General features: G+C 34.4%; 1 protein-coding gene across 2 annotated transcripts; it reads left to right on the forward strand.

The window, feature by feature from the left end:
* The first annotated feature begins 1,629 nt into the window (after positions 1–1,629).
* LOC131638321 (casein kinase II subunit beta-1-like) lies at positions 1,630–4,697 on the forward strand. Of its 2 annotated transcripts, none has more exons than XM_058908882.1 (5): positions 1,630–2,027; positions 2,342–2,560; positions 2,795–2,889; positions 2,983–3,148; positions 4,220–4,697. In XM_058908882.1, the coding sequence occupies exons 1-5, from the start codon at positions 1,823–1,825 to the stop codon at positions 4,348–4,350; spliced, it is 816 nt and encodes a 271-aa protein (XP_058764865.1). In that variant the 5' UTR covers positions 1,630–1,822; the 3' UTR covers positions 4,351–4,697. The 2 variants fall into 2 exon arrangements, with proteins under 2 accessions (XP_058764865.1, XP_058764858.1); XM_058908875.1 differs by having other exon boundaries at positions 1,631–2,027; positions 2,780–2,889.
* The last annotated feature ends 10,037 nt before the right edge of the window (positions 4,698–14,734 follow it).

The raw sequence follows: 14,734 nt of genomic DNA on the forward strand, positions 1-14,734 counted from the left end.
TTTAGACAGTATCTATATTGCTCGAGATGGTTTAATTGCCTCCACAAACTTGAATATGTTCATAGTACAACAAATAATAACTCCTGGAAGTGGATGTGGCTTATTTCTGCCCCTGAGAAGGTGAAATTCTTCCTTTGGACGACTTTGCATAAGTCCCTTCCTACGAGATCAATGTTGTGTCATCATGATATACTCTTGACGAATCTCTACTTTAGATGTAATCAGGACGCTAATACGACTCTACATTACTTGATAGACTGTGAATTTGCCTCTAATTTTTGGAACTGTATTAGCTTCTTAGACTCACTATTCTCTCTAGAGAATGACAAGTTTAAATATTTCATACTCTTACAGAGAGGAATGTTCGTGCTGCCTACCTAGCAAAATATGAAGTTGGTAATGATGTAGTGTATTGATCTTTTTTGGAGCCTCGTGTTGGAAACATCACTCTCTTGCCGGCTAATGCTAGTGGGACTTTATTTTCTAGATAATTTCCTGCTTTATTTTTTTCCTTTTTCTTTTCCCAATGCACCAAAAAATATCATAAGTTATTTTCATAAATATTTCCAAACAATAGTCTGACAAAACTTATATTACTTAGTAAGCTCAAATAAGTCAATGAAATACGATATTTAAATATTAATTTTATTGCTTATTATACCGATATATTTGTAAAGGATCCACAAGATACAAGACAAAACTCACCAAGGACAGATGATACAAATATCAATCGAAGCAGGCCTTCTACGCACCTCTTGATCAAATCATCCACTCATTGTTTGTAGCATTCGCATTTTGATCAAGTCACTTGCTTTATGATGGGCTTGAGTAAAACCATTATTGTCCATTAACAAAACATGAGGATTGACATGTCCTAGAGCACTAATGGTATGGAAGCTTAGTCAAATAGGGAAAATCATGTTCTCTTGAGTAATATGGGAAAATAAAAGCTCCACGCTCTTAAGAAGAGTAGAATATCAATCCTTGAATTCTTGGATCAAAGCTAAATTAACATTTATGAATATCTCAACTAAATGGTTGAATAAGGGGATTCAATTCACTCAGAAATCACATAGATATATAGTTTCTTACCATCCATGTGTTAATTTGCTCTACACATACATCAACCTTGAAAATTTCAAACAACCCTAAACAGTTAAGGATTGTCGATTATCGTATTTTTAACGAGTAAGTATGTTCTAATAAAATATGTTTTTAAGTAAGGAAACAGGCCAACCGATTTTTAAAAATGTATACTCAAACCTAAAAATAACCTATAACAAATTACATGAATGACAATCTTAGACTTATAGATAAAGCATACATTTGCCTAGCCTATTCTCACTTCTCTTAGTGGGGTTAAGAAAATGAAAAAAAAGAGACAAATGATATGAGACAATATGACTCAAATTAGTGATGTTGCCAAAACACGGATGTACACCTAAGTTTATGCGTGACACTAGTCGTGCCAAATGGCTAATAAAATGATTAACCGAAGATACATTTAAATTTAATTATTTTGGGGGAGTTAAAGATGGATATTTATTTGATATTATTTTTTAGGTATGGCAAGGAACGAGTGGAGTTGATTGAGACATGTGACAATCCTACTACCTTTGCTTAAGTTGTGAATTAGCAATTAGAGTGTTCAATTCAATTGTTCGGGTTGGGTCCCTCCTTGAAACAAAAACCCTAGCACTTTCTCTATCAATTCTCCAACCATAACATAACCAAATAAGCCGAAAGGCCATTTTCCCACCGATAGATATAATAATAACATAACATGTTCATAACCCAAAATTAGGGTTTCCAATTTCACGAAATGTACAAAGAAAGAGGCTTCTCTGCCTCCAAATCGGAGGATCGGAAACGAATCAACGATGTTCTCGACAAGCAGCTCGAACGTTCCTCTCCTTCCACTTCTCGTCCCATCAATGGCAAAAACAACAAAGACAGAGACAACAACAACAACAACACCGTCAAGGATCCTCGTTCCGCTTCCGTTTCCAAAACTTCCAATATCTCTGGTACCCGTTTTTTTATCTCTATTCACTAATTCAATATCTTAATTTTCGCGTAATAAATACCATTTTCGTTTTCCCTCTTTTTGTATGACCTAATTTCGTTTTTTTTTGGGTACCCTAAAACGATTGAATGGGATTCAAATACTTGTAGTTTGTTTCAGCTTACAAATTTAGGTGTTTAATGCATGTTTTAGACTAGTAGATTATTTGGGTGTTGCTGTAATGTACTATAATAGTTTGGGTGACTAGTTGCATTGCACGAGATGATATTGGCATTAAAGGGCTAATTTGGTTTTATGTTTGTGCATTGGCTGCAGAGGAATCTGAAACAGACAGTGAAGAGTCGGATGTTAGTGGTTCTGATGGAGATGACACATCTTGGATCTCATGGTTCTGCAATCTCAGAGGGAATGAGTTCTTTTGTGAGGTGGATGATGATTACATCCAGGATGACTTTAACCTTTGTGGGTTAAGCAGTCAAGTGCCTTACTATGATTACGCACTTGATTTGATTTTGGATGTTGAATCTTCCCATGGTGAGTTTACATTCATATTTTGTTAGTTTTGTTGTAATGGAATGCTAGTGTTTGTATTGCTCTTTTTTTCTTATGATTCACTTTGCTTCTATGTTGGTGTGAGAATTAGTATTCTTGAAACTGAATTCATATTGTGTATGGCTGCATCTACGTTTTCCTTTTTGGCCATTCTTTTTTTTTTTTGTACAACTGCTTCTATGGTTTAATTGGAATTCTTAGGTGATATGTTCACAGAGGAACAAAATGAGTTAATTGAATCGGCAGCAGAGATGCTTTATGGTATGATTCATGCACGATACGTACTGACAAGCAAAGGAATGGCTGCGATGGTAAGATTTCACTGTCACTAATCGCTGTTCTCACGCGTTATGATTCAGGAGATTGGCAATGTTAACAAGTAATAACATTGCAACTTTTTGCAGCTTGACAAGTACAAAAACTATGACTTTGGTAGATGCCCAAGAGTTTATTGCTCTGGACAACCCTGCCTTCCAGTTGGTCAGTCAGACATTCCGAGGTCAAGTACCGTGAAAATATATTGTCCTAGGTGTGAAGATCTTTATTATCCTCGGTCCAAGTATCAAGGCAGTATCCTTATGACCTTTTATCTATTATTGGATTTTTTTTGTCACTGCTTTAAGCTGGTGCATATTTGTATCACTCTAGCTGTTTTGATTCTCCTGGGCCTCTCATTTTTACTTCCTCTTGAGTTTCCTTTAATTGTCTGTTATATAAGTAGTGTGTTTGTACTTTGAAGGGATGTAACCTTTTAGGTTTAGTCTTTTTAGCAATTACTTCGAGTGTACACATGCCAGCCAGCTTGGATTTAGTATCTGGAAAGAAATAATGATATGCATGCGAGTTATAAACTGCTCTCTGGACATGGTTAACCATATCTGAGAAAACTACTACAAGCTCAACCAGTTTGGTAAAAATATTTCTTGTGTTAGAGCGAGTTGTTATCGCAGACAACACTAGAAAATAAAATTCATGCAATTAATATTTCGCTTAACCACTTTAGGGATGGCGTTGATAATCTAGGTCTATCAATGATGGATATTTATAACCTTTAAAAAGTGTTTGGTGACTTCATTAAAACAATGGGGTAAAAGCACCAATTCTGTTCCCTTAATGTGTGAGGCTTGGTCGGTCCTTGAATGTATAAAAAATAAAAAATACAGATACATCCCTAAGTGTCTCCTTTGTGTGTAATTTTAGAAACTAAATTGACTAATGAAAATACATTTTAGGATGTGTTTGCAATTTTGATACTCTCAACTTCTCAAGGACTATAATGACAGTGCCTCACGCATTCATGGACTTGTGATATTTTACCTTAAAACAATGTCATTTTTCCTTCTGTGAAAAAACTATACCTGCTATTGTATTTCCTGTTGATGCTTGTGTATCTTATAAAAGTAGTTGAACAGTGACCAACTTTTGGAAGTGTAAAACTTTTGGAAGACCTCTTTTTCTCTTCATTCTGTCATGCTCAAAGAAGTTTAGCCATTTCTTGTTTTTTTGGTTAATTTCAGAAATTGTTTTTTCATTTGTTTGTTTAGTTACTTAGTATCATTTGTCTATTATTTGTGTTTTGGAAATTTTGGTTGAACACTGTATGTGTTATATATTTTTTTAAGTTTCCTTGACCCTATCTAGACATTGATGGAGCTTATTTTGGAACAACATTTCCGCACCTTTTCTTGATGACGTATGGACAACTGAAGCCACAGAAGCCAGCTCAGGGCTATGTTCCAAGAGTTTTTGGGTTCAAACTTCACAAGCCATGAAGGTGAAGTTTAAGCTCTCAAGAAAGTAAAAGGCTGCCTGGATCTCATTTGACTCTTCCTTGTATAACTCCTTGCAGCATTCAGCAGATCAAAAGCTTGTGAAACCAGTACAATATAGACATCTGTTTTACTTGTTTTAGAAGCGTGTTGTAAAGAAATATGAAGACATGTGAAGCAAGTGCCTAGTTTCACTTTCAGCTTCAAATTCAATGAGCAAGTGCTTAGGTACTTGACGTCACTTTTTAATGTCTTACTACAAATTGTATTTCCTTAATGTTTTCTATGTCCCTGATTACATATCTCCTGCCATTTTAATATTGTTTTATTCCATTGCCTCATTTCTGTTATGTTCAAGTTGAATTTGTGGATATGATCTCAATGGATTTATACATTTTACTGGTTCAATAGGTTCACTTGCTGTGATGTTAGACTTGTCTATCCAATGTTAATGTTTGACTATTTGGAATACAAATACATATTAGATCTATTAAAATGGACTGGTCTTGGCTGCCTGTTAAACCCGGTGAAACATGAGACTTAGTTTAAGAAAACATTTGTTGATTCACGGTAGAAAATGTTGTAAGTTTCAAAATTGGGCAGATTGATTAAATTGTGATTAGTTCAACCAGTTTGTTTTTTTCAAAAAGGTTATTAATGTTTAATCATTTGTTAATCATTCGGTTCCATCAATCTTTTTAGTTATGACGTAGGGATTTTACTGTTTCGATTTACAATCTAATTTTGTAGCATCAATGTATGTCAATAATTTCACTAAGGTGAATTGTATGCAAAAAATTTATGTATGTCAAACATTTTACTAAGGGCATTACTCTATCCACCCAATGGGGTGAGAGTGAACACACTTAAAACTCAAATTTACTCTTTTCATATTTTGGATATGTATATTTGGATGCACCTTAAAATTTATACAACGTTTCATAAGTGAGTCCATCTACTCTATATTTGTCAAAAATTGGTTCAAAGATGTATTTTTTGTAATTTGCTAAGTGCATCTTCAGGCTAATCTCTGAAAGCATTATAAGATGGAGGGAGCGTGATTTTGCATAGTTCAAAGGGTATTTCAGACGTGTCTCTTTGAAATATTGTAACATAGAACATCAATCATAGGTAGCAAATCTGTCTTGAAGTTGATATATTTTTTAGGCCAATTTATAGGTTAGGCCATTAATACTAAAATTATCATAGCACCATATTAATTATGTAATTCAAGGATGTCATATATAATTTCGAACAAATAATACAAATTCAAACATTAATCAATTTAATCAAAAATGTTACCATGATACATAATTCGGTAATAAAATATAAATAATACAATTGTTATCAAAATATAAATAAAAATGAAACACTGTGCATATCTACCCCCTCGGTTTATCCTCTGTCGTTTGTACTACAAGATATTTCGTGCCTTAGATAAGACGAAATGTATCGTGGCCAAAGTATAACTGCCTTCCTCAAAATATCCTCTCACTGTGGCATCTCTCGCAAGCGTCACAATACGCCGACATGCCAACAACACATCTTGGGTGTGGTTATCCCTGGTTTGCTCCTCTTTTAATATCTCTTGATGAGCTAGTCTAAGTGGTACTCCCGTAACATCTTGTGTCAAGTAGGGGTGTGACTTATTATAGAACCATTGCATGTAGCCGAATGCATCAGCGAATGGAACAAGAGCTGGCACACGACGTGCATCATGTGATACTAGATGATTATAGAAATCATCGAGTATGGAATCAAGATCTCGGCGGCAAGCTGTCGGAGGATCAAACACAAAGTGATATCTTGGAATAAATTGAAGAAACCCGAATAGGTGCATGAGTCGCTCAGGAAGACACCGATACATCAGGCACGATCCACAAGCCAACCATTTAGAGTAAAGGGTTATGTCGTCCAAGAGACGCGTTTAATGGTGATTGTCGTGCACATAGTATCATGTGTCATTTGCTACAGTGCGATCAATAAACACTTGAAACGACTCTATCGCCTGATTTCCTCTGAGTGATATATATGAGCAAGCATGTGGCTAATTCTCAGTGTGCTTATCATCAAGTGCCCATTCGGATATGCGAGGAAAGAGAGAGAGAGGATCCATATCTCAAAATGATTCAGATAAATATTATTAACGGAGTTTCACAAGTGTTATGATATTAGTAACAGTGAAGGTGCAAATATATTACCCAGGCAATGTGCAACTTCCTATCAATTGTCTTGTTTTCTAAAGACAAGCTTCACCTAGCTTCGAGTACAAATAAGCCAAACACACACCCCCCCAGTTGTACTCGTGGATCCGATCTAAGTCGAGGAAGTATGTCAGGTAGACTACTTTGATATAAGTTGCACTTTTCTCCAAAAATATGGCCTTGTCAAACAAGTACATGAGGTTTGACCTCAATACACATTGCATGTGGTATAAGACCTGTTCATCATCACCTTCGGCCTCCACTACTGTAGCCAGGTGGTATTTGTATAGCTTTTCAGGTATGAAAATCTAGGATGGGTGCCTCTCGTGACATTAATTTCTATTTGGGCTTCACCTGGGCCAGCTCTGAAATGGGTCACAATCATGTATAGTGCCATGACTCTAGAGATTCTGGAGTGGTTTGGCAATCTTCCCCTGATCGTAAGATGTAGGAGACATAAGAAGTCATCAATGGTGATGTGCATGTCACCGATAGAAATATGAAAAGATGATGTCTCCTTGTGTCATATCTCCATAAAAGCAGCCAACATGTCATGGTTAATGATCTTGTATCCAGTCACGCATAAACCTTACAGCACAGATAGTTGCAATACATCCCAAAACCATACCTATTTACGATGTGGAAAATTCAAAATCTTTTTGTTGTGGTTTATGCTTTTACCGTTTCACGGAACTGTAAAAAAATACAACAACATCATTCAATTCAATTAGTATAAAAAAAATGGAATGCATGATTAATTAAATATTTATGCTACCTTTTGCTTCCCACAAATGACTAGTAACATGATCTTCATAGAAATGAAGTAGGAAGGTGTCATATGGGTCTCCTAGAAAACTATCAGGAATGGGAGCAACAACAGGTTTCTCTTGTTGGCTTCAGGAGTAGGGGCTATAGGGGAAGCAAGGGAAATGTGCCTCCTGGAAGATGACATCGGAGACACGTGAACTCCGGAATTTGATGCTTCTGAATTAAATGAAGTTGCACTAACTAGTGGTCGTGAGGGTTTGGCACTCTCCCTGTAAACCGATGCATGTTAGGCCACTCGACTGTACCTAAATCTTTCAGGATTTTCAACCATTGTATCTATAATAAAACCAAGAAATCATATCAAAATCAAAATTGTTGCAGACAAGAAAAATCCGACAATGCTTCTCTGTAACACAAGAAAGAAAAAATTCGGAGATGCATCTCCGTAAAAAGGTGCAATGGCAGAAAATGTATAAAACTCCTATTATGCCCTAAACACCAACCCTCCTTTTCCCAATCATATCTCTTCCAAGTGCTTTAGGAGAGGTTTTTGAATAGTAAAACTAGTAATGTTTTCTTTTAAGTCAAAAAAATCAAAATAAAGCAACCTAACAGGTTGTTCCATGTAGATTGTCTTTTCAAGGTCTCCATGTAAGAAAGTTGTTTAGACGTCCATTTATTCCAACTTAAGATTATATTGATTTACAACTGTCATAAGCACCTTTATAGAACAATGTTTTACGATAAGTGCAAATGTTTCATTGTAATCAATCTCCTCCAACCGAGTAAAGACCTTTACTATAAGTCGCGATTTAAACCTTGGTTCTTAAATTCATGGAATGTCTCTTCTTGATGATCCACTTGCATTAAACCATGTTTTGTTTTTTAGGTAGTCTCACAAGTTTTGAATAATGGTTTTTCATCAATGAAATCATCTTATCATTTACTATCGTCGGTCATTTTTTACTATCTTTGCTTTTGAATATTTCTCCAAAAGTTTTTAGTTAAAAGTCTATAAATCCTTTAATCTCATTCAAAGCATAATGAATAAGATCAACTTAACTACACCTTTGAAGTGGTACAATCTCCCTCCTAGATATATCACAAGCGAACTGATATTTAAAAGGCATTGTATTTAGCCCTTGAATAGTATTGAAAACATGAGCCTCAACTTCCTCCTTCTCTCTACTCTCACTTTTACTTTTCTTAATGTAGACCCATACCTTCTAGCAAAATCATCAGTAATAGAAAGGAAACAAAATCCTCCTTCATCAGTCTTTAGCCTTGTAGAACCTCGTAGATTTAAGTTAACAAACTTAAAAGGTATACTAGTATTATGTACAGCACCCCCAAACTTCATCATGTGTTGTTTACCTAGAATGCAGTTATCACAAAATTCCAGTTTATTTAACTTTTCATTCCATAGCAAACCTTGTTTATCAATTCAACAAAACCTATTTCACTGACATGCCCTAATATTAAATATTACATCTTAGATTTTATCATGAAGGTCTTGAGTAGTTGTTAATACATGACAATTAATAGTGGAATCATCCAAAATATACAACCAACACATTATAGACCTTTTAACCATTATCAATGCAAAATTTTCAACAATCCACGTTCATTTCTAGTGAAGTAGGCTAGATCATAAACATATTCATGGACAACAAAATTCAATTAAGTACGGGAACATACCTCACATTTCTTAGAAGGATCGCACAAGCATCAAACATTTTTAGTATGACTGCACCAATACCATGAATTTTGCAAGCCTTATTGTGTATGAATCAAAAGACTCTGCCTCCTTCTAGCTTCGAAGTTTGAAAATATGCTTTTCTTGAACACATGTGATAAAAAAATTGAGTCAACAACGCAATTTTTCTGTCTCCAAACTTGTTACCACCAATATGCCAATACTTTCACAACCATCTTCATTAGAGGCAACCACGATCTGAACATAATCACTTTACTCGCTCTTTCAAGACAATCTTTCTTGAAGTGGCAGATTTTGTGACAAGTGAAACAAATAAACTTAGAATTATAAAAATCCTTGGACTTAAGCTTGGACTTTGACAGGCATCTTGTCTTGTCCCTTTCTGGTTTTCTCTGCTCTCACTTATTCCTCTGGATATAATGATTCATAGTTCAAAAACACCAAGACTTTGATGTGTAGAACAAAGACCATCAACCAAATGGTTTCAAACAATAAATATATAAAAGGCAAGAAAAAGGAGAAAGTTGTTTACTCAGTTCGATTAAACTAGTCTACATTTGGAGATGTGAACAATTCTCCGATTAACTATACTTCAAAAGTTATTACAAGATATTACAATACAAGTTACAAGAAAATAGTCTTTGGAGCTTTAAAATTAAACTTTTTTCTACCCGATTGTTTCTCAATTTCTCAAAATCTCAATATAAGAATCACACAAATCCAAAATATTTAAAGCATTTGTCAAATTCTTGTAACAACCCAAAAGGTTGCTAAACCCCAAAAATATAATCCTAAAAATTTCTACCATTTGCTTCTCACTAGGATTGTTATTGTGCGCACCTTTTCTTAACAATAAATGAGAGAGAATCGTATTTATAATTTTCAAAACCTTAACGAGTCTAAGATATGACCCATTAGCCACGGTTTTGCAAACATGCCCAAAAAGTCCGAGACCCCACGGGACTAACACCTTCATTAGGTCACCGACTTGTCATCGCCCGATTACACGCTGATGCCTCCAGTCGGCCAGAGTCTACCACTGTCGTAGCCTGTCGATCAACCTCCATCACTCTGTTGCGATCTCGTTAGAAAAATTACACTACTGAAAAACATATTTTTTTTCTATTTTCTCACTTAAAATTTGAAGGCATATATTACAACAAACAATTAATTTTAAAACCTATTTTTTCACCATTAAAAAAACAATAAAACACCTAAGGCAACTAATTTAAAGGAATATAAACTATTTTAGCGGTGTGTAGAGTATGAAAACATCATTTACTCTGTAGTAATAATATTAAATATTAACTTTAGTGGTAAAACACAGTAATTTGATTTTTTATTTTATTTTTAATAATGTATTTTTAGTTTATTAATGCAATTATATTTTATTTGATATAAACTCTTTAAAAATTAATAAAAATGAATTATTTAATTATAATAGGTCCGACTCCAATTTATTTCCAATCATAAAGTATACTAATTTAATGTCCAATTCAATTCTAATTATCATATATATATATATATATATATATATATATATATATATATATATATATATATATATATATATATATATATATATATATATATATATATATATATATATATATATTTGAAAATATGAAATTTTGATGATAGCAAGTAAAAGGTTTCGAGTATTACTTGGAATATAAGTAAGAGGTTGTTAGTGCGAAAATTAGTTAGATTTTGTTAGTTATGTAATTTAGGTTGTGTAGATTTAGAGAGCTTGTAATCTTTCATAACTAGTACAATACATAACTTCTTCTCATTCCAATCTTTATCTTTTCTCTCAATTCTTAATGTACAAAGAGTGTGTGAGTGGAAGAACAAAAATTTGAGCAATTCGAGTGCATCATTCAAAGTGAAGTGATTGATAAAGTGTTCTTATTTGAGTGTTTTGTTCCAACATATTATATCTAAAACTTCTAGTTCGATTCTTGGACGATCTTAAGCAATGGCTTCTCATCCAAATGGTCATTTTTCAACAAATGTTCTCTTTCTAAATGGAAAGAACTATTATAATTGGTGAAATCAGATGGAGGTAGTATTCTGCTATCAAGACGTGTGGGATCTTGTGAAGAATGGAGTTGCACCAATTAGTGGTTGAGTCACTGATGATCAGAAGAATGCACATAAATAATTGGAGAAGAAGAATTATAAAACTCTCTTTATAACTTATTAATACGCTGATCCATATAACTTTGAGAAGGTTGGAGATATTGATTCATCGAAGGAATTATGGGATATATTAGAGCAATCATTTGTTGGTGCTGAAAAAAGTGAAGAAGGTGAAGTTACAGACTCACGATAGGTTGCATGGGTTGTTTCAAAAGGAAGAAAATAAAAGCGTAGATAATTTCTTTACAAGCATGACTAGGTTGGTGAACCAGATCAAGGTTGGTGGTGAAATAATATCTACTAAATATATGGTTGCAAATATTTTGAGATCATTGTCCCCAAAATTTGATCACATTGTGGTGGCCATAGAAGAATAAAAAGACTATTCCAATTTGACAAAAGAAGAATTGTAAGGGACTATTGAATCTCGTGAGCAACGAATGGTGAGGAGGTATGCAAGAAAGGCAAAAACAGATGTGACATTGCGGGCACAGTCAAGTAAAGATAAGAAATACAATGGAAAATGGAATGGAAATAAAAGTGGAGATGATTACAACAACTTGGATGGTACAAATTATCAACAATAAGGAAGTTCATAAAATTAGAAACAAGGTACGTATCAAGGTGGTCATAGAGGTGTTGGTACCAATATAGGTAGTGGAGGAAGAAAGAAGTTTGACAAGAGTAACATCCAATATTACTATTGTAAAAATATGGCTATTTTGCTAACGAATGTTATGCAAACAAGAAGAATAAAAAAGATGATGCAAAACTTATAAAGCAAGAAGATGAGGATGTGTTGTTGATGGTAACAACAAAGGAAGAAGAAAAGTATAAAGATTAACGATATTGGATTTAGGGGGTTCATCACACATGACTTGTAAAACAGACTGGTTTGTCAACATCATTTAATCCATGAAGAATAAAGTGAAGTTTGCAAATGATAGCGTATTAGCAGCAGAAGGCATAGGTGATGTTTTGATCATGAGGAAAGATGAAAAGCAGTCAATGGTCTCAAATGTGTTAAATATTTCATGCATGAGGAGTAACCTAATTAGCATTAGCCAATTGATTGAAAAGAATTATCAAGTGATAATAGAAGACAAGATGATGAAAGTACATGACTCAAGTGGAATATTGATCGTGAAGGCATTTAAGTCACAAAATAGGACCTTCATGATTGAACTTGATGTGTTGGAGCATAAGTGTCTACAAACTGTAGCTAGCGAGGATGAGAGACTATAGCACTATATGATTTGTCATCTCAAATTTATAGATATTGGTCACCTAAAGAAGCAAAACATGTTTTTAGGGTTTCCAGAAATTTATATCCCTAATGAAGTGTGTGAAGAATGAGTGCAATCCAAGCAACACGAGAATAGATTCGTCAAGGATGCATGAAGCAAGTTTAGAGCCCCTCTTGAAGTCATATGCTATAGTATATGGCCCTATTCAAGTGGACTCAATTAGAGGTAACAAGTACTTTGTTACATTCATAATTGATTTTAGCAAAAAATTATGGACATACTTGATCAAGAAGAAAAGTGATGCAATTGATGTGTTTGCAAATTCAAATCCATGATGGAAAGGCAAAGTGGTCATAAGATCAAGTTGTTATGTGTCAATGGAGCTTGATGCACTATATGAAAGAGAAGAAATCTTCCATGAGGTTGTGCCACCATACACACCTCAACAAAATAGGACTGCATAGAGAAAGAAAAAGACCCTTATGGACATGGTAAGAAGTATGTTAAAGAGAAAGCATTTACCTAATGAACTATAGGGGTGAGGTTGTGTCCATTACAACATACATCTTAAACATATGTCCAACTAAGAGGCTATAGAGGATCATACTAAAAGAATGTTGGTCTAATGTCAAGTTAAGCTTGAGTCTTTTAAAGGTGTTTGGGTCTATTGCACATAGACATGTTCTTGATCAATTAAGGAGGAAACTTGATAAAAAAATCAATCCAGATGATATTGATTGGTTATCACTTAACTGATGGTTACAAGTGTTTAATCCTATGAATAGGAAAATAGTGAACAACATCGATGTGGTCATATATGAGCTGAAGGAATGGGATTGGAGCAATAGTTCAAAGAAGGACGTTGTGTGAATAATGTATGAAGAACCAAGTATTGAAGCTGAAGTGCATACTCAAGAAGGTACCAATAGGCCTCATAGAAATAGAAACATGTCACCCAAATTTCAAGATTGTGTAGACACACCAGATGATGTAGTCGATGATGGAGGTGAGCTGATGCACTTCGCATTTGATGCAAACATTGAGCCAGTAAATGTGACTAAAACATTAAAGAATCCTAAATAAGTGTATGCTATGATAGAGGAGTTGAACTCTACAAAAGCCAACAAGGCTTGGTCACTTGTTGATCTACCACAGGGAAAGAAGACAGTTGATGTGAAATATGTGTACAAAGTAAAGTTAAGTCCAAAAGTTGAAGTAATCAAACACAAATCAAGATTTGTGTCCAGAGGGATTCGCCAAAGAGAACTTATTAATTTTGATGAAGTATTTGCACTAGTAGCCAAGATTGAGAGAATTTGTATTGGTTGTTGCTTTGCCAATATCAATAATTGGTCAATGTGTAAGATGTATGTAAAGTGTGCATTTTTTAATGATCCTCTAGATGAAGATGTGTATGTATCACAACTAGTTGGTTTTGAGAAATAAGACCAAGAGAATAAAGTGTACGAATTGTATAAGAAGATAGATAGTTTCCTAAGAGAGATAGGATTCATGAAGTGTGCATTTGATCATGGCGTGTACGTCAGAAGAAGCAACACTAATAAGTTGATAATTGTATGTATCTTTGTAGATGACTTGTTTATCACATGTAATCGTAAAAAGAAATTAAAGACTTCAAATTGGACCTTATGAAGGAATTTGAGATGATTGGTCGTGGCAACATCTCATATTTCTTTGAAATTGTATTTTACAAATGTGGTAGAGGATTGTTCATGCATCAAAGAATATATGCTAGTGAGATACTCAAAAGATATGAGATGAAGCACTACAACTCTGCACCAACACCAGTTGAACCAAGAGTGTAATTAACAAAGGATTTAGACAAGGGTGACATTGATCCAGCTAAATATAGGAGGATCATTGGACCACTGAGATATCTTTGTCACATGAGACATGACCTTGCAAATAATGTAGGTATAGTGAGTAAGTTCATGCAAAAGCCAAAATTGTTACATTTAACAGTCACAAAGAGGATACTAAGATATCTTAAAGGCACATTGGGTTATGGCATTTTGTTTCCAGCAACAGATGATAGAAGGGAGTGCAAAGATGATAGAAGGGAGTGCAAGCATGCTGGATACACTAATTCTAATTGATGTGGTAATATTGTCAAACTATATGGTTGGCACATAGAAATAAAGTCCCACTACCTTAAAGAGCAAGTCAAAATGGAATGCTATGTTTGAATCATTGTAAAAGTGAAGACCAAATAACCAACATCATGGCCAATACAATGCAAGTGAAATCATTCAAGAAACTTAGAATATAATGGGTGTAAAATTAGGTGG

The sequence above is a fragment of the Vicia villosa genome, linkage group LG1 (assembly GCF_029867415.1).
Source record: "Vicia villosa cultivar HV-30 ecotype Madison, WI linkage group LG1, Vvil1.0, whole genome shotgun sequence".
NCBI lineage: Eukaryota > Viridiplantae > Streptophyta > Magnoliopsida > Fabales > Fabaceae > Vicia > Vicia villosa.